A 21,076-nucleotide genomic window follows, 5' to 3' on the forward strand; every position below is an offset into this window, starting at 1 on the left:
CCTCATACTGCTGGTGGAGTTCATATAAGTGCATTTTCCAGGGTTTAATTGGGGTTAAACCAGGAAGATTTTGCAATTAGTTTGCAAAGGTGCACAGCCACTGCACGCCTTTTCCTTAATACTCTGACTGTTGAGTTAGTAAAGAGCAAATTCTTACTCAGTGTTTTATTTTATTTTTTTGGCCTCACATAGTTATTACGTGGTCCGCTGACAAGATTGTAGTCATATGTGGCATTTAGTATTAAATCAATTCTACTGCAATATTTTCATTCAGTGACAGTTGTAAATGAGGAACATGACAAAATATATGTTGTACATGTGTAAAATAGTCAGGATGTTCTCAATATATATTGATTATAGATTGATTGGATATGAAAATTCTACTTTCTAGCGACACATTCTTATGAGCAGTGGCTCGTGATCATAGATTTTGGTGGTGCGGGATGACAATAATAACAACATAGCCTCAAAGAAAATTAAGATGAGAGGCTATCACACTTGACTTCTGCTATAGGCTACTATCTAGTGAATTTTAGAGTAACCCCATTATAGGCAGTTGACATTTACATTTACACTTATGACATTTAGCAGACAGCAATTGAGAGACAACAATTCTCTCAATACAGTAAAAAAAAAAAAAACAATACAGTCACCCAGCATACAGTCTAGCAGCTCCTTTGTTCAACTGTGTTTGATACAGCAAGTGTGCACCATTAACCAGGGTTGCCAGGTTTCAGCAAAATTTCCAGCAAAATTACATCTCAAAAATCATACAAAAGACCTGAATCTAGCCCAAAAATACAGGCAAAAATGGGAGACACATTTTTCTTCTTTTTCTTAGCCTTTGCATAGAAACCAAGGTCACTGTGGTGCACACGCATTTCTGATGAACATTATCCACTCCATAATCCCCCTTTCTTTCCAATCTCCCAATCTTTGCAATATATCTTACAAATGAAATGGTTCTGTGCATCATAGACACACTGTCTGCACTTACACTTTATCTTTCTTTGTGGAAATTTATTAGCTTAAATTCTGAGTATTTGCTATAAAACACAATCTTGACGGCTGTGGAGTATTTTTAACTAGTGAAATTTGGCAACCCTGTCATTAACTGTGTTGTCTGCCGCTCCACCCCCGAGCATGGGGCAGCATGAGTCGTACCCCAGTGGGCTTCTATGAGCACTTGTTGCAGTTCCCATTTTGACCACCAGATGCAATAATAACTGAGCACACTGCCCCAAAATTGCACAACATCTAGAAAGGAGAACAAATCAAAGGAACATTGGCTTAAATCTGTCAAATAGCAACATTTTTATTTTCGTTGGTCACTCAAAAGAGTTAATTAGTATTTCAGTGGAATTAAACAGAGTTGTGACTGAGGACTTGTGAAGATTAATATATGTTGAACAGCAGATATGATGAGGTTCTACCCCACCTGCCCCTATTCACAAGACGCCACTAATTATTGTGTCTCCAGTGATTATATGGTAATAGTTACCATATTTACAGCAGTCACGTCTTAAGCTGTTCATTCCTGTTGACAAGATTCTACTCATATCCAGCACACCGTCCTTAATACTGCAAGGCTATGGTGTAAATTTTCATTGACAGTTGTAAATTATTTAAGATTGTAAATTATTTATATGGCAGAGTATATGAAGGAAAAATCTATGTGGGGCCTCTCAATAAAGCTACCAAGATAGTACATTATAATTACAGAAGTCTATATTTTTTCACTCTGGATTTAACGCATTGATATGATGTTTCAAATTTTCCTACATCAATATTCTGTTCTCAGTCTACATGTCATATTCTAGATCTACATTTTCTGCACTGTATGTGTGGTGAATGTATAGATGTGCAGCAGGCATTGGCTGTGCTATTGCCTCCTGTTGCCTGTGTTGTGTTATATGGTGATCTTAATGGTTGCAGTCAGGTTTAACAAGCTCACGGTTGTCGTGATTGTTAGCACTCAGGTTGACCTTCAGCTCAGAAGGTCTTGTTTTCACCCATCTGAACCTGCACCGGATGCCATTAGAGCTGCTGAAGGGAATGATACACCAGTTTGATGGACAGCATGCTGGATTAGTTTCTGTTGCCGAGTTAAAAACGACTCAGCTTTTGGTTAGAATAGATCACATGAATAAATTAATTAGATAAAATACGACGAGTTGTATTATAGAGTTTTTATAGATTTATGGATGTTTTGAATGAGTATTTTCAAATGAGTAACCACTTGAACAGAGAATGGATCTTGTCTTTGCTTTTCCCTTTGAACCATGGTCGGCTATGTTCACAAAAGCTTTTATTTTTCTTCAACCAGCAGTGAATCTTTTTCATGTAATTACTCAGAATTAGCCACAAGGTAGGCAGAATGCCACTGGCATTTTTCATCAAAGCAAACACCACTATTTCAACATCTACTGGTATCTGATATTACATATGTGCCTTCATATGATAGCATATGTTAACAGTGTATTGTTAATGATAATAATAATAATAATAATAATAATAATAATAATAATAATATCTAAATAGTTAGCTAAGCAAGCTAGTTAACTGAACAGAAAAGCTGAACTCAGTGCTAACAGCATTGTTATGGTTAAACTGTGCTCATCATGTGAGATGGTTTTGTTCATATCAGCACAAAATGTGCCCCAGGCGGTGCTTTTTCTGCCTCGTGTGAACGCAGTTTATTACGTTCTAGCATCCTAGCGAGAATTCTAGAACCAAACATTCCAATTTACTCACACCTCCAAGGCTGAGCGCTGTAATAGAGCCGGATGAAACAAAGCAGCCCAACACCAAACTGCCCTCATTACACAACAACTTCTCTTACCACATCCTTTTTAAAACCCAGAGCCCCTTGCTGCTGAATTGACGCTATTTGTCATACTTGAACCTCTCCAGCCTATTTTAATGCTTCACTCCGCTCACAGTCGCTCATGAACGTCACAGGCCTAGCTCGATTTCCCCCTGGCCAGCAGCAGAGGGACTTGCCGGAGAAATTATTTAAGGGCCTCATTATTAAGTCTGATATTAGAATTGCTCTGTTCTTAAATTCTTGCACTGTGGGATACTCTGAGCCTTTCTCTCGCCAAGATTATTAGTAGCAGAGAGTGAGCTAGAGAAATGAAAAGAATAGCGGGAATTAGTAGTAAGGTTTCAGAGGCTATTAGCATGCCATGGTTTGCCTAGGCCCGCTGGGGGAAAGAGTGAGAAGGGTTGGTCACTTCAGTGTATTAAACATTGAAGAGAATAAATGGAAGGGGTCTGCAGATTCAATTATTGTTTAAATGTGCAGGAGACGTAGGGGTAGTGGAACATCGAGTGATGGAGAGACTGAACATAAACTGGCAAGAGAGTGAGAGGCTGGAGGCTAGAGGGATGAAGAGAAATCTGAGATGTGGGATGGATAAATAAATGTGATGCAGTATTACAACTGTTTCTGTATGTCTGTGTGTGTGTTAGTCTAGTGTTTTATAATGTGTACGTATTTTTCTTCTTATTTTTTCATGCATACCTGCTCACTCAACCATGAGGAAAGGATAAATAGTTGTAAAAGAATACCTAATCTGTTTATTATTTATTAGTTAGCTGTCTGGGCAAGTAAAAGCTCTAATTAGCTGCCCAGTCCCATAGTTTCAGTACACAGAAACCTAATGGACAAGACAAAAAAGTGGTAGTAATAACATATGGGAGAGCTAGTTAGCTAGTTAAGTGTATTAAGACAAGCAAAGAGAAACAAATGAGTATATGAATTTCTTTATAGATGATGAATCTGTTTAGCCAAACTGTTATCCTCACATCATTGGCCAAAATTTTACCTATAATGTGGTGTGGAGGTGTTCTCTCCTCACATTGCGAGGAAAATATATTATTTGTCTGGTTAGTCTCTTTATTTTCTTTATACATGTTTAAATAAGAGATGTCTTTGTTTGGTAAGAGGAAGCATTATATGATAGCTAGACTTTTTACTTGGTTTCATCAGTGTTTACACATACCCATGTGTTCCTGATTCTGAAAAGATCATCTGCCATTCAAGCAAATTAATATACATATGTAATAAAAAAACTTTTACAGTGTCAGCCAGATTATGCTGTGGTTGATGTGTGTAGTGCAGCAGGTGGTGGGATTCAGAAACATATGCTGTGCCGTAGTTACACCACCATGAAGTGCATTACATTTAAACATATACGCCGAATGGAAATGTTTGTTTTGTGAATTTAATAGCAAGTAGGTTTCTTTTCTTTCTCTGGTTCTTAAACCTGCTTGTCCTCTGAGTAACTATGAATAAATATCTAATAGTCTGGACTGAAATCTGCTTCTTCCAGGTACCTAGGCTACTGGTTTGTCTATTCCTGAATGGAGTCTAAAGATAGCTGTTAAATACAGTCATTATCATTGAAAATATACAACTATATATAGAGCTAATAAAATATAAACTACAGTGACAATGCATAAGTATTCAAACACTAATGTTTTTGTTATTTAATATACTTCCAGTGCATATATTCACTTCAAATTTACACACATAATGTCTTTTGTGTTTTGACTTTGTGCTTATAAATATGAACAAAAAAGTGTGTATTGATGAAATATGGATAGGGAAAAAAGTATTCAGACACCACAAATGAACATTACTACTTAGACATGAGATGTCTAGGGTAAGATGTAATTAGCTTTATGCAGTATTGTGGATGCATTTGCATCAGTGTTAATGTTTATCTGTTCCTCTTGGCAATCATCTTTAATTCCCAGAAGTTCCCCAGGATCCCTCTGATGGACTTTTCAATCCTGTTGAAATGTCTATTTTCTCACCGGATCATCAGTATCGGCTGATGAGATTAAATTCTCCTCACATATGTCCCGGTACATCACTCCATTCATGTTTTCTCAATGACGTGTAATGCTCCAGTACCATTCTCAGTAAGTCAAAAGACATTAGGTGTGTAAATTTGAAGTGGATATATGCACCGGAAGTACATTAAATAGCAAAAACAGAAAATTTATTTCCCCCAACTGTATATAAAACTATATACAACCCCAATTATTACATAAAAAAATAAAGTTCTTAGGACAAGGCAAACATGAGAGAATGTCTTTGAACAGTGGAACAATGCAGTAAAATGATTTTTTGGTCACTTACTCCTTTTCTGAATGTTTTGTAGAGTACATGTGTCAGGAGAGTGTGCAGTCAGGAGAAAACTATATGAAAAAATTTGTTATGAATTATTCTGATTTAAAGAATAAATTCCATTATAAGTTAATTCTGAGTAAACAGGTTTTCTGTTCATTCTTCAGGACACAGAAAGTGTTTGTATCTGGTAATCCCACATATGCTACAGATGCAGTAGATAAAGATTAGGATTTAAAAAAAACACCTGAGTGTTCCTTTCATAACTGTATGGTGCTGTAGATAATTCAACACCGTAGGTGTTACGTCAATGGTGGGGATTTTTCTGCTGTGGCCCCCACCTCTGTCTGCCGTGTCAGTGTTTTTATCTCATTAATGCCGAATCAAGGTAGCAGACGAGTCCATGAGTCCAGTTCCCGGGGGTGTGCTCTCTAGAGTGGTGAGCTTTGATGATGAGTTGAGCGCTAAGACCAGAGAAAGAGAGAGAGAGAGAGAGAGACGCAGAATGAGTGTTTTAGTTCAGTATGCGTCACGATCACACACACATACGGCTGATTTCATGCACACACACACACACACACACACAAAACCTAAATTGTCCACTTTTTGCTCATGAATCTGTTCACTGACCAAAATCCAAAACTGATGATGCATAAATACACGAACAAGGCATTGTAAATTGTTGACTTGGATGCAGCTGGGAGCACGCACACACACACACACACACACACACACATATCCCAACCCACTTTTGTGTATACAAGTCTGTTTACAACATATTACATGCACTGATGGTCTCAGGCTCATACTGACAGTACTTAGATTTGCTAGAACAAAAGCTAAATCTTACTTTTGGATATGAAAATGTGCATAGAAAAACAATCAACTCACAATCAAGTGAGAAATTACATTTGACGTGTATTATATTGGCTCATGTGTTGTACTGATACGGCATCTCACAGTTTTATGGCTGACTTTCTGATCATGATGTTGTTCCAACATTGATTAGCAATTAGTGCATAATGAATAAGAGGCTTCTCTTATGCAGTCAACTGCTGAAAGGCTCATTCGTATTCACATCAAGTCTCTTTTGTGCCCAGCAGGATGACAACTCCATGTTCTTCCAGTTCGGGCCATCTATAGAGCAGCAGGCTTCCGTCATGCTCAACATCATGGAGGAGTATGACTGGTACATCTTCTCCATCGTCACTACCTACTACTCGGGGTACCAGGACTTCGTCAACAGGGTGAGAAAGAATGTCTAAAGAAATGTCTAATTATTCCTAATAAATAAAAATAGTATGGCCCAAAATAAAATATACTTATAATTTATGTTCATGTTTTATACCAAATATAAGCAGACAAACAAGTTTGGTATCTGAAGGGAGCCTATGAGACAAACATAGTTAACAATAAGGGAAGTTTCTAGCCTCCAGTTTAGCATGCAAACTCAAACAGACTCGAGACTTTTATCTATAAAACTTGACAAAAGGACATCATAGAGCTAAAAAAAAAAGAAAAAAAGTATCAGTCATGTGAAAATGGAAATCATTTTCTCCCACAGCAAGGTGTGGCTTTTAGATTTCCAAAGTCTGAAGGGGTAATATTACGTTAAAAGTGAATATAATATAGTTCATATATTCATACAATACATAATATAGTATTATACAATGTTTTTTGAGGCATAATGCTAAAAACTAAGCCTCTTTACTTAGCTTTAGTTAGCTACAATTGGCCTTGTAACTCCAGTGCAAAATTAAAGACTCAAACTTCAGATGCCAAGCTGTTAATCAGCTGTGTGTACATTTTAGTTTTGGCTGAACTTTTATTTTAAGCAGTTGTTTTCTATTTAGTAGCAGTTTGTAATGCTGTTTATGTCGATCATTATTGTGTAAAATGTATCAAATAGAAAATTGAGTGTAATTCGGATTTAGAAAGGGACTACATGGCGTGTTTGCATGTACTAATACCTCATCTGTAAGCAACTGACTAAATTTACTGTCAAAAATTAGTATTTTGATGGTTAAGAATAGTAATGCAAGACTAATTATAGCCTATTTTGCTGAAAGAAGCTTTGTAATCACATCTGGATGCATGAAAAGATGCCAGTGTCTCTGTGACAGAGAAATGTTTTATAGATCATTTTTATCTCTCGGATAGGAGGACAGTTGAGAAATAAATATTTGTTGTATTTTGATAGGACACAGAGTGTGAAACTGCATACTATAAAATGGAGAAAGTAGTTTGACAGGTTGATTATTACCACTTATTGAAAATTGCATATAATTTGGATTCATGGTGGTAGCATGTGGAAATGAAAGCCAGTCATTTCATATCAAAATTTAATGCCTTGAATGAACCTCTAACTGATAATCATGGCTCAGAGTAATACTTAAAAGGTCTTTTCTCGTTGGGTGCTCATATCATGCGTGACCATATCTGAATTTACTCTATTTTGTATATTGGTGTAGTAGTGAAATTATCATTAGCTAACTACCAGCAGATAAGTACAGCCACATCCTGCTCTGTGATCATCTCCTACTTTTGAATGCCAGCAAATTAAGTTAAATCTGTTTTATGTTTCACTTGTTCCTATCAAGCAAGCTGTAGCTAGTTGCCTTCCTGACAGCGAATCTCATTACAGAAGCATTTTGTTAATAGCTAGTGCATTCAGTTATTGCAAATCATCTAACAATCTTCCATACCACAAGGGATCTCAAACCTTTCAGTACTTTCAGTGTAAACAAAAATTCTACTTTACACAGATCTGTTTTACGAGCTCTAGGCAAATATGTACCATCATATTTATTTAAAAAGATCCCTTAGCTTATATTCCTGAACTTTCCTACCACAGAACTCAAACCAGTCATGTTAAAATATCTGCAACATTGTGTATCATATTAACAACACATTTCCTAGTTTAATTAACATTAAATTCATTTAAATGAATTTAAATTCATTTATTATTTTTATGTAACTGACCATTACATTAAAAAAAAAAAATAGTGTATTTTCAAATAACCAGTAAATTAGAACTATAACTATAATAACCATAAGATATATAATAACAGTACTTGATAGTGATCTCCATCGTATTCATGTCATAAATAATTAATAATAAATAAAAAAAATTAAAATAAAACAGAATAAAAATAAACAAATAAAACAAATAAATAAACAAATAAATAAAGTGACTATTTGAGTGAACAGTCTCATTTAAGAATACAGAAATTCTGATCCTTTTAAATAGAAGAAATACTCTGAGGTTTTACTCTCACTGATCATTGTGTCTTGGTGCAGTTCTACTCATCAAACATTTCGTGAATGACGCCAATCAAACATTATTCCCACTGTATCCGGTTAAATCAGTAACTCAGCTTTATGTCTTTCATAAACGAATGATGCATCAATGATAAACATTCTCAAGTATAATTATTTTGCCTTGATGATGTTGATGAAGATGTTCTGCCATGTTTTTCACCCACAGATCCGGAGTACCATAGAGAATAGCTTTGTGGGCTGGGAACTGGAGGAGGTGTTGCTGCTTGATATGTCAGTAGACGACGGTGACTCTAAAATTCAGAACCAGCTGAAGAAGCTCCAGAGCCCCGTTATACTGCTCTACTGCACTAAAGAAGAGGCCACCACCATTTTTGAGGTGGCGCATTCCGTCGGCCTCACTGGATACGGTTACACCTGGATTGTACCATCGCTGGTAGCAGGGGATGCCGACAACGTGCCCAATGTCTTTCCTACAGGTCTAAATAAATAGTGATAAATGATCAATTTTGTTACATTAAAAGCTAATAAAGTTTAGAGCTAAGAAGTGCCATATGTTATAAAAAAAAAAAAAAGCTTAAATGTTGAATAATGTAAACCAAAGAATGGAGATGATCTTTTTTCCTTTATCTCTCTCAGGTCTGATCTCGGTGTCCTATGATGAGTGGGACTATGGACTGGAGGCGCGTGTGCGTGATGCTGTGGCAATCATCGCCATGGCAACCTCCACCATGATGCTGGACAGAGGCCCCCACACACTGTTGAAGTCAGGTTGCCACGGTGCTCCTGAAAAGAAAGGCCCGAAGGGGGGGAACCCCAACGAAGTTCTGAGGTGAGTCACCCTCACATACACAAACACACACACACACATACAAACACCTATTATTTGGATTTAATAAGAAAGTCATACTGATGTGTTTGTCCTTTTTTCTTCCTGTCTTGTTTGGCCTTTTAGCAAGGACTAATACTCAGTATAATGATTACAGAATGGACATAGTGTTCCTCCACAAACACACACACACACACACACACACACACGCATGTACACACATCTCTTGGAAGCACTTAGGTGGACTCAATTTGTCTTAGTCAATTCAAGGAAAGAGAGATAGAGGGAGAGAGAGATATTAAGGCTGTGATTTACTAAGTGCACTATCAGGGGCAGCTAATTTACTTGCGCAGAAAATTTAATGGCACTAGAAATCCATTTCCTGTTTATTGGTGACCTGGAAAATGATGTTGTTTAAACTGTCGATCAGTTTGTGGGTATATTCCTTCCTTCTTAGTAACCTAAGTGTTTGTTCAACTGCACAAAATAACAGAAAACTTGCATCCTACAGTTTCCAGTTGCATAAAGATAAAGGAGGGTGTGGCTGGCATTGCTAGGGTTGGCACAGCAGGTAGCAGTGCCACCTCACAGCTCCAGGGTTCCTGCTCCAATTGCAACACTATGCGGGTTCACTGGTGCTCAGAAGCAACACTATGCTATTTGATTTTTGTTGTTTTGTTTTTGTTTTTGCAAACAATGGGTTGAAATTAAAATCATTTTAATTTGTCAAGGCCTGCCTTTGTCATGTTGTTATCGCTGACAAAATGGAAAAATCCATCATCACTGAGGCTTTTTGTAAATTATTTGGTTTCAATTATTGTCGGTAATCTCTCTTTGACAGCTGATTAACCAGACCGACAATCAGACAAAGGAACAATTTTAATCCAGGACCTCCTTCCATGTTAACTTTAATAGCGTTGTTACACAGTGAATTGATGATGCAACCCGTTTCATTGTAGTCCTTCATGTGGAAAATGAACTAGAACTACAACCACAAGGTCCATTGGCTGCTATTTGGGATGATTCTTGTTTTCTTCAGTAGGAAGACGCTGTATTTAGTAAGTGTCTGAGGTGATTTCAGGACCCCACGTGTTAAAATGGTTGTCATATAAGAAAGAGAAAAGTATAACACATTTCAGCCAGCAGGACTGTGATTTACTGAATTGGCTGAATCGAATGCGGAGTTGCAGCACCGAGCCATTGTGTTAATGGTGAGGCGGGGGACATTGTGAGGAGAGCGCACAAGAAGAAAATGAGTTAAATCAAAAAGACCTAGGCGAGACGAACTTTAAGATACCCAGAGCGCTGGAAGAAATCTTTGCTATAATGGAGTGACAGCATTCACACAAAAGAAGCATTTCATTTCATTCGGGGATTCGACGGGATCTGCTATTCCTTTTATTACTGTTACATGGTCTATTATTCTGTATCATGCACAGCACTTCGGGGGGTTCAAATGACTACTGCAGGTCGCCTATTGCTCCTTTTGAAATTGCAGGGCAGGAGGAGTCACGTATTTGAATATATCTGACCTGTGAATCTGAATTAGTTAATCTCCCACTCATATCTGACACCTGGTGTCTCTTCTAACAATGGCTTTCTACGCACTTGGTGATTAATCCGGTGATTAGTGTCCATTATGATGAGAGTCAGTGTCGTTACATAGCCACGCTGAGGCCTAGATCTGACCTAGTATAAAACATGAGGGGGAAAAAACCTATAACTCCTGCAGCTTGTCCTTTTAATGATGCACTAACAAGGATTCACAATGGCTTTTCCAGTCAGCTGTAGTCATAAAATGAACAAGATTTCTTATAGATAGTTGCACTGACTCCATTTTCATATCTGATTGTTAACACATTTATGGAAGGAGAAACAAGTTTTTAGCTGCTTTACATATTTAACAGGAGAAAAAGGAATACTGGAAAAGCCTGTGCTGAAAAATAAACAGCAGTTTGACATAAATAGTTATAAATGCCATGTGACTGACATGTCATAAATGGAACAGATAAATGAACTTGAATCTTTTAATTATTTCAAATTTCAGTATTTAATCATTCATCTCAAAGCATGCTATTTAGTAACCGCTATAAATTTTTCAATAATAAATTTAACAAAAAGGCAGAACTTATAGGCACTTAAAGGTATAGGGATTATAGTTACGTAGCTACAAAACTGAAGAATATCACTGTAGGAATGCTGTTTAATGGGGGTGGCTACAGTGTTCTAGCTTGTGATCTACTTTCTCAGTGTTCAACTCAACCAGAATTGAGAATTCAGCAGCCACATATTTTAAAAATGCAGCTTGTATGATTGAAAATCATTTTTACAATTTTGTCCAGTCCTGTCCTGAGAGTTGATACATACATCAAATTTCAGACTAACAAACATGATCACATAATGTTATTAATACTAATACTAACACTAATATTAATATTATTATTATTACTAATACCTAGTGGCAGCTATTGCTTTGTTTTATAATACAGCTAACAGTTAGACTTTACATTGCTTTTTTGTGGAATCATAAATCAGTCAGTAGTAATGTTGTTATCCTGATCACAATTATATTTTACTGTCAGCTTTGGGAAGGCATTTGCTTTGATATATTTTGAATACGTCTGGCAGTTAAAAACCATTGACAGGATAGATTGGGGGGGGGGGGGGGGGGCTGTTTCTTTTCTCAGTAACTTTTTGACATTTTGACAGCATGCGACGTGTCTGCTTATTATCTTGGCTTTTGTAATTTTACAAACACCCACATTTTAATTGCCACATGAAGAACCACCTTTCAGTCGAGCAGCTTTCCCTCTCTGTTGTTTTGATACTTGACACAGAGCATAGAGGGGGCATTGATTGCTAATTATTAATTAGCATTTAGGCTTTGTAGCACTCACTTTTAGCAGGACCATTTGTTCTGCCGTGGTGTCGGTAATAGAGCGCTCGGGGCGAAGCTGGATTAGAGAGACAGAAGAGAACAGCAGACTGCCTTTCTTTCACTCCTTCACTCACTTTTTTTAATCAGACTTTTTCTCTTCTCAGATCTTTCTCTCTATCCCTCATCCACTCATTCCACTTTCATGTTTCTCTCCCTGTCTTTTTAGCTCTTGACCTCTTTATACATTCCCTTTCCTTTTTTTTCTTGTCTCACTCTTCCTTGGTGTATAATATACACCACATTCTTGCCACGCTCTATCTTTTCCTTGCTTCATTTTTGCTCAGTCTCATTGTTTTAGCCAATTAAAGAAGAGCACGATATTCATTGTATAAATATTCACAATAACCAGGTGGAAGCAATAGCATGGAAACAAAACAGTACAATGAAAATAGAAAACTAGTGCAGACTGTTAGGGTTTGCCTTGTAGTTCTTCAGCTAGTGCTGCTTGAATTGTTTGTCAGACAGAGTGAATGAGGCTTTTAATGTGCAGCTGTGTGATTTTCACTCATCCCTACTGAAGAGCTTGAGTTGCTAGACTTTTCCAGGCAGAGGGTCTTACCATCTCTGCTGCTGTGATCCAGGAGTGAAATACCAGAACATTTGATCCTGCCAAGTATTCCACAGTTTCTGGAAATGCAGGCATGTCTAATATGTAAAGCATGCCAATAACTATCTATCCTCTTTCACACTATGTTTATATGAATACTCCAGCATTTATCAGTCTAATCTGTATGTACTGCATCTGTAGTATATGTTGAATTATGACACAAAAGGAATGTCTCCTTGCAGTGCTCATTCATATCTAGCTGTGTGTTAAAGGAACACTCAGCCATATATTCTTATCTAATCTCTTTCTACTGCAACTGAAGCATATGTGCCATTATCAGAGCCAAACATTTTGACATGTTTCTCTGTGCTGAGAAAAGAACAGAAAACCTGTTTACTCCAAACACATGAATTTCTAATTAGGCAGAAAGCTTTAATTCAACGTGTAGGTCGCTGAATAAATAGACTAGGCTTAAAGGAATACATCAGTCTTTTTCAATCTAATCTCTATTTTCCATATATGAAGCATACAGTACACTCGAAATGTATTTATAGTTGAAGTCTAAGGACAGTTGTTCAATTGTGTCAAAAAAATGTACGTAGAACAATCTTGTGAATTATCCAGTCCAATTAAAAAAGAGTGACTTTTTAGACTGGAGTGTTTGGTTCTGCATTATCTAGGTAGTACATTTTTACATGATCACACATCAATCCTACAAAACATTTGGAAAAGCGTAATTTTTACTGTATTTGCTTCAATTGGATAAAAACTGTTTTGGTAAGTCTTTCTCTTATGTCTGTATCTTTATTGATTGAGTGCACTGGTTGTCACATTCTCTAGCCACATATGTTTATGTTAAATGTTTATTGATGAAATTTAACACTTGCCCTTAGACTTACATTATAAATACATTTTGAGTAAACAGGTTTTCTGTTTTTTTTTTGGTACTGGGTACTTTTTTCATTATAGTTGCACATATTGTATGCTTCATATATGGTGAATAGTATTCCATTAAGCATAGTCTATTTATTCAGAATGAAAACTTTTTGCCTAATTAGAGACTGTAGAAATTCTTCCAATCGCTCTTAATCTGACTTGCTGGTCATTTGGCTTAAAATATAGCGAAAACTTTCATCACAGATATATATATTTTTTTCATTCTAGAAATTTCTTCTCCCTTTAATATATTTACTCACCTTATTCTCTCTCCATGTTTCTCTTATTAGTTGCAACTCTTGATCTTCTCCTTTTTCACTTTTCATTCTCTTCCTTTTTTCACTAGCTCTCATGCTGCCTCTCTCTCTCTCTCTAAACTCATTAAAGCAGCCATGTCTTGCAGGAGCAGTTTTTCATGGCAGACACTGGTACAGAGACAAGCTTTGTGTGGGAGCTCTTCACTTAAACACACCCCAACCGAAAAGCACTATTCATCCTCACCCTCCACTCTCCTCACCATCCAAAATAAATCCTCTAAAATATTCAATGCTAAATTTGGCACATTGGGAGATACATCTGTGTAAACATCAGTATAGAAATGAACTCCAGTATAACTTCAGACACCGTAATTGCAGGCTTTTAGTGTTTACGTAAGCATTTAGAAAGCTTTAAGCATTTAGAAACCAACATCAATTAGCATTTCATGGGAAATCATTAGTTAACTCTTTTGTTTATATTGCAATATACATGGAAGTATTGATTAATTGCCAAATAAAGCTGTTATAGTGATTCAGTGGATCAGCTTAATCTTTGTTGCAAAGACAGAGACAGGTTCGATGACTGAGTAATCAGAATTCTAGAATATAAGGCAGCATAATTCATAAATATATTGCTTTGCTTTATATGATATTGCATTACATGATTTTCAGAAGAAGTTGATGAATTTTCTATAACAGCATTGATCTGACAGTTGTGCTGGCTTTAATTCAAATGATTGTTTCTATAGTAACAGCTCATTCACAGCTCATTATGCTCCACATAATTTAAAGCTAATAATAAATGGATTTTATTATGTGTTTTTATAAAAGAAAAATGTAGAATCATCAGTATTGTGAAGCTTTCAGTAAGGAGATGTTTATTTAACATTTATGAAAGAAGTCTCCAGTGTCAGAGCTTTGTAACATTTCTGCCATTCAGGACAGGGTGCTTTGCGTTTCTAAGTTTCTTGGTTACATGCCAAACTACATGTATGTCAAGAAAGAGGACAAAAAGAGAGGCTGGTGAGGGAACGACTGTTTCTATATTCGATGTTGTATATTCGATAGTTTTTGTAAAAGAAGTGAAAACAGGAAGTAACTTTTCTTTCTTGTGGTCATTCCACAACATTAAATCTAACTATAAACATAAAAAAAGTGTTAAAAGCATGATGTGTCTTTCATTAATATACTATTACTACTACTACTACTACTACTACTACTACTACTAATAATAATAATAATGATAATCATTGTTGGAAAATTGTTGTGGTTTAAGAGGAATAAAACTATTTGAGATTTGCACACTGACAGTTAAAGACAAATATACTGCGGATGTGTTAAATGTTCAAATATGATTGTTTTTTTTTTAGTGCATATGAGTAGTTCATTTGTGTAAATTTACTCGCTAAACCAAATAAAGAGCCTAATCACACCTGATTTTGGCCAATCTGACACCTTTTCAGTTTGCAATCATGGAAAGGATTAAAATCATGGATAGGATCAAATACTACTACATACATCTCTATGTATATGACAATTAAATCAAACCTCAGACATTGAAACCTCACTGTCTACTGGTAATCAATACAGCTAGTTTACTACCAGGCAACTAGTTAGCTAGCTAATTTAGCTAATATTAGTGATGAAAAATATCATTGTTTTGCTACTATCATATTAGAGTCCCACACTCAAATCTCACTCAGTGGCACCTAAGTGGGATTTCAGTCAGCTAGTTTGTTAGCTGACTGAAATGCGAGATAGTTTGTTAGCAGGTAACTAGCCAGCTAGCTAGTTGAGATGGGAGGAGGACATGGGACATTTCCAAATTGCATGTGCAGTAATGTTTGTAAGCCATTCATAGTAGCATCTTGGGAATTTGTATTGGTTTCAAATGACATTCAGGAGCAGTTTTAAGGTTATTATTTTAATGTTAGGACATAGTCATTAAAACCAGTGGGCGATTTCTTCCATATGATAAAGAGACCTGGGGATTTGTGCATAGAGAAAAGCAGAAGCTATGAAATAAAGAGTAAAAATAATTACAATGATATATCGTATATACGATTATGGCTTGCTAACAGAATAATAAGGTGTCATAAATGAAAATCACTCGACTAACTGACCCTCGGCACAGTTTAAAAGCTTTGTTTCCAAGACGAATAGGGACAACGGTGCTGCCATTTCATAATTTCATTATGTTTCTGGAACATTCTGTCGTGGAGTGTTGTTCAAGGAGAGGAAGGCAAATCAGTGTCATATGTAAACATGACACAGAGGGAAGGAGGGATGGCAGGATTGAATAGGGTTTATGTGTTCCTCATTTCTGTGTGTGCATGTTTGTCTGTATGTCCCAGTGTGTACTTTGTTATGTATTTGTTTTGCTCTTGCAACTAGTCTATGCAGCTTCTCTGTGTGTATGTGCATGCACAGCCAAGTGCAAAGGTTTGCATACGCTTAAGACTAAATCAAAGAAACATAACATTTTAATTTATAATAGGAAGATATTGATATATATTGAAATACAGTGTGTGCCTCACAGATGTTACTTTATCACAAGCAACGAAAAATGTCAATTAGTGTATGTTAAAATAATTAAGTTAATAGTAATAAAAACAAAATTATACTTTATTCTTTACTATACTTATTATAGTCTTTATTCGATACCAGGTTGTATTTCCCTTTGTCAATGTGATATTAAAATGAGATGTTATCGTTTGCCTTTATATCTGCATATCTGCCTCTAGCCTCTATTATGTCATTATGTCTTTGAGCAGTTTTCCTTTTTTTTTTTTTTTTTTTCATAGCTGTAATATTCGATCTCCAACCGCCTTGCCAGGATGTCTGCAAACGAGAGTGTCATGGAAAAAATTCTGATTTTATCTCATATTTTGGATTGTTGACTTGTTTCAGGATACAGTACCATTTAATTCTATATCAATTTTATATCAAAAAGACCATGGGGGATGCAAACTTCTGCTCTCACCATTGTGCTCTGTATATCTGTGTTTATACTTTACATGTGTCTTTACATGTGTCTCCAAATTATCATGCCTTGAGCCATTGCTTAAAGAAGCTAATCCACCCACTCCAAAGCAGAAGTGTCTTATTGAGTTTGTTCATTTATGTATCTTTAAAGAAAGTGGTTTAGAGCATGTCAGAGGACGCTGTGGGAGCATCAGTCTGTCTCCCCAGGCAGGCATAAGCAGCCTACACATACACTCTCATACACACACCTAGTGCTACAGCAGTGTTGATACGTTTTACATCTCATTAGAGAAGAAATGTACCTAAATCCTGATTAGCTGTCCCACCATACTGATGTCAAAACATGACCTCATGACAGCATCATCCTAATACCCTTCAAGATTAGTGATGCCTTCTCAGCCCAAACGCCTCGTTTTGGTATTAGTAAAAAATGCCTTTAGCACGTATTAGCTTAGTTGAAGGAGTAAAAATAGGTGTTGCTTCTTGTATGTTTTTAAGAGAAGAAAATCCAGTCTATTAAAGTTTAGTTTAGTTCAAAAATTTGTTCAACTACAAGTAGTGAACATCTATAAGATTGGCACTCATATAAAATATAAAAAAGCCAACACTGTAATTTTATGGTTAGTACACCAAAGTCTAATCACACTAAAGACGCTAAAAGAGACCTCAGCCCAAAGCAGCGTCAAAGGCTTATTCCTGCAAACACTCTTCTATCATGTTCATGTATTGATCTGCTTGTATTTATGTAGAGAGAGATTTATTAGGGTACTCCTGTTTAATGTCACTATTACAAGTGTGAGAACGACGGATGAGAGAAACACAGAAAGAGAGAAATGAAGGGAGAGAGGGACAGATGGAGGGTTGTGGGGGCAACAGTCTGGGCAAGAAAGATGTGCTCTCTCTCTCTCTCTCTCTCTCTTTTCTCTCTCTCTTTCTTTTTCTCTCTCTCTTTCTGGTGAGATTATAGTTCCCATGGCAACGCAGCAGATTGCTAGGAAATCACTGTGGTTGTGGGCACCATGGTAACACATTTCATATGCCACTGAGTCTCTCTCTCTCTGTCTCTCTCACTGTCTCTCTCAAATCATGATACATGCGTATCAATCATAACACATACGCGCACACACCCACACACACTGCAGTCAACACTCACTGGTGATTCTCGAGGGTCTTTGTCTAGCGCTGAGTGCTTTGACTTACAGGACCCTACCTCGGTAGCCCTAGACCTTGTTACCCAATGTAGATGTGTGGTACTGCATTCTAACACACTCCTCAATGCATTACAGCTCTTGAGGCTAATTGTTTCCTTCTGTGTGCTGCATCTCTGTGGTGTGAGTAATGGGGCTGTATTGTTGCAACGTACTGTAAATGTATAAGGCATGTCACACACTCAGTATGCATTTGCTCTATCTTACTTTCTCTCACTCTGTCTATGTTGTGGCCACCCCTCATTTGGAGTTATTTCTTGCATGGTGAGCCGTTTTTCTGAGGCTGAGTGTTGTCATGGCGATGGCAGCCTACGGATCGAGAACAGGTTTGGGGGGGTTGTATGAAGGATAGCAGAGAAGCTTACACTGGCACTGGCACAAACTTGTTGACACACATTTGAAATGCTTTTAACCAGCAATATATGGTGCTTCTGGGTGCTAAGTTGAGTACAGTTAACAAAGATTGCCTAGCCGACAAAGTAGGCAGATACCTACGAAGCCAGATCCAACACCTAGTAATGTTCAATTCATATATGTATGTCTCTGGAGGGTTAATAGAGAAATAAAAGTTAAGCCATATCCTGTGGCATGCATCAAACAAGATCAAAACAACCTGACAATTCAGAGATTTGTGTCATACGTAACCCTTGTATATGCTAATTAAACAGAAATGTTCTAAAGGCATAGCAAATTACTTGACTACTACATATTCTTCCTATAAGTACAAAGGCTGTCTCCAGCTGTGCACAACTTAGGAACAGACTCATTCTTATGAGACCTCCGTATGTGGTTGAAAAGCTGTCAGAGCTCTGCAGGGAATGCTTCAGAGAAACTCTAAAATAGAAATGGTGTAAGCTGGTACAACTAATTCTTGACCAGGTGGAACCTAATAAACTTAGACCCACTGCCTGGCCTTATAGTGATGGCTTTTTGAGTCCTTCTAAGAATTTGTCAGATTAATGAAGCGTATGACAGAGTCAGAATTCATTGCTGCTTGCATTAGTGTCACTGATTTTCCTGCTGAAAAATCCAGTTACCAGCTGCCAAACCACAGGCTAAGGTGGTAAGTGAGGGTTGACTGTCTTGGCCAAGTCAAGGTAGAGCTAGTAGACTGTTTACATCCACCAGCACTTACAAGCTCAGCCCATGTTTTTGGCAGCTGGTATCTAGCTACACCCAGCTGGATTGTTCTATGCAGTCCCCAGTATTGTTAGCGAGTGACTCACATCTGAAAACTTCTGTGAGATAATGTACAGGTTAATTTATATGGACAATCTTTGCCATACTAATTATGTCTTTCTAATCAGGTCATCAGTTTGTTAGGAAATATAACACTTTATCTGATTATAATAGTACTTTGAGTTGTTGTGACTGACATCTAACTCTGCTTGCTTTCCCACTTGATAATGTGCTTCCTGGAGTAAAACTCTCAGGTTCTCAGGGTGTGGTGTAACAGGCTCATCATTATCATCATAAATAGGCGTGTGATCAGGCTAAGTGGCATTCATCATGTTGCATTTTCATAAAGGGTACTTGTCTCAAACAGTATGTCTGTCTCTGACATAATCGTGGATTAAGAGTGTTATTCACAGTCTTTGTGGTGTTTATCGCTGTATGGTATGCTTTTTATAAGCCTGTGCTTAGATCCATGGGCAGAGAGCACTTGTTCAAAAACAACACTAACAAATGGTGACCTTACTGGGGTGAACTGAGTAGATTCTCCTAACCATGTAAAGTCTTCACTAAGAACATACTAGCTATAAGATGGCCATTGGAATTCCTCACAACTTTTTATTCATCCCACTTTAAGAAGTACCCATTGAAGAACAGCCACAAATGTATATCCAAGCTCTTTGATCACACAGGTTCAGCAGACATCTCTCGGCTTGGATTTGTGAACTGGCAACCAGAACAAAACCATTTTGAGCAGAAGAAAGGTCATAAAAGAAGACAGAAAAAGAATGGTCATGACATAAGTCCTGAATTATAGTAGGAACATCATTGTGGAACTGAGAAAATGCTGTAGTGATTATAGTACTTAGCAAGGTTGTCTTCCTTTTTGTATTTTTTTGCATAATTATATATGTCGTATATTGTGTAATCACGGAACAATGGAGTGACTAGTTGCTCAAGATCTGTTTTATAAGCATCAGTATGTATGAAAACAGTAACTGCATTCAGTCATCTCAGCTAAATGGTACACAGTCTCAAATACCAAGCCTCTTGTTTGAAACAATGGTAGCAACTTATCTAAGCCATAAATGGTCATATTTGCTTCACATCATGTGGGAACTTATAAAAGTTGTGCATGCATTGTTCATCCCAAAGAGTAGCACATGGAACTGGAACAAACTAGATAGAGATGAAAAGGCTGTCTTGGGTCATGACAACTTCTTCACAGCCCCCTGCCAATAGCCGTGAGCCAGGTCTATGGTAGTGAAGAACATCCCTCCAGCAACACAAGAAAGGAGATATGAATTTTTAACAGCAAGTCAACATAAAATCTTGCTCCCCACCAGAATTTTCACAGCGCCAACTGGAGCTCCTTGTGTTCTTACAAGTGGCTTATTTAACCTGGACCATTTATTTGTAGTTGTTCCTCAATAACCTCTTTTTCAATCAGATTTGATGACATACAGTATATGATCTCCAAACAGGCTTGCTTGAATGAACGATGCATAGTATAAGAAGGAAGGATTGTCTGTGCGGAACGTCCTTCCCTTTTTCATTCTGCCTATCATACAGTATGAATCTATCAGCTTTGTCATCCTTCATTGCTTTTTTCTCCTCTTGACTGGAGGTTTGTGTAGCAGGCTTTGGAAGAGTGAGCTCAGTAGCTTAAGTTTCAGTTTACAGACATATATAGAGAACAGCATTGCATTCAGAACAGGTTTGAGATAAAGCTGGGTAGCATTAAGAGCAGTAGGTTTCAACTGGACATTTTTTTATCCTGTGCT

The 21,076-nt window shown here is 37.1% G+C and overlaps 1 protein-coding gene across 3 annotated transcripts in view; it reads left to right on the forward strand.

The window, feature by feature from the left end:
- The window catches only part of grin2bb (glutamate receptor, ionotropic, N-methyl D-aspartate 2B, genome duplicate b), a 112,883-nt gene that overhangs the window by 58,093 nt on the left and 33,714 nt on the right, over window positions 1–21,076 (forward strand). For all 3 annotated transcript variants that reach the window (XM_053229977.1, XM_053229976.1, XM_026932273.3), the window contains 3 exons: window positions 6,244–6,387; window positions 8,628–8,898; window positions 9,059–9,251. In XM_053229977.1, coding sequence (XP_053085952.1) covers window positions 6,244–6,387; window positions 8,628–8,898; window positions 9,059–9,251 — 608 coding nt within the window. The remainder of the gene's footprint in view (window positions 1–6,243; window positions 6,388–8,627; window positions 8,899–9,058; window positions 9,252–21,076) is intronic.

The sequence above is a fragment of the Pangasianodon hypophthalmus genome, chromosome 26 (genome assembly GCF_027358585.1).
Source record: "Pangasianodon hypophthalmus isolate fPanHyp1 chromosome 26, fPanHyp1.pri, whole genome shotgun sequence".
Classification (NCBI taxonomy): Eukaryota; Metazoa; Chordata; class Actinopteri; order Siluriformes; family Pangasiidae; genus Pangasianodon; species Pangasianodon hypophthalmus.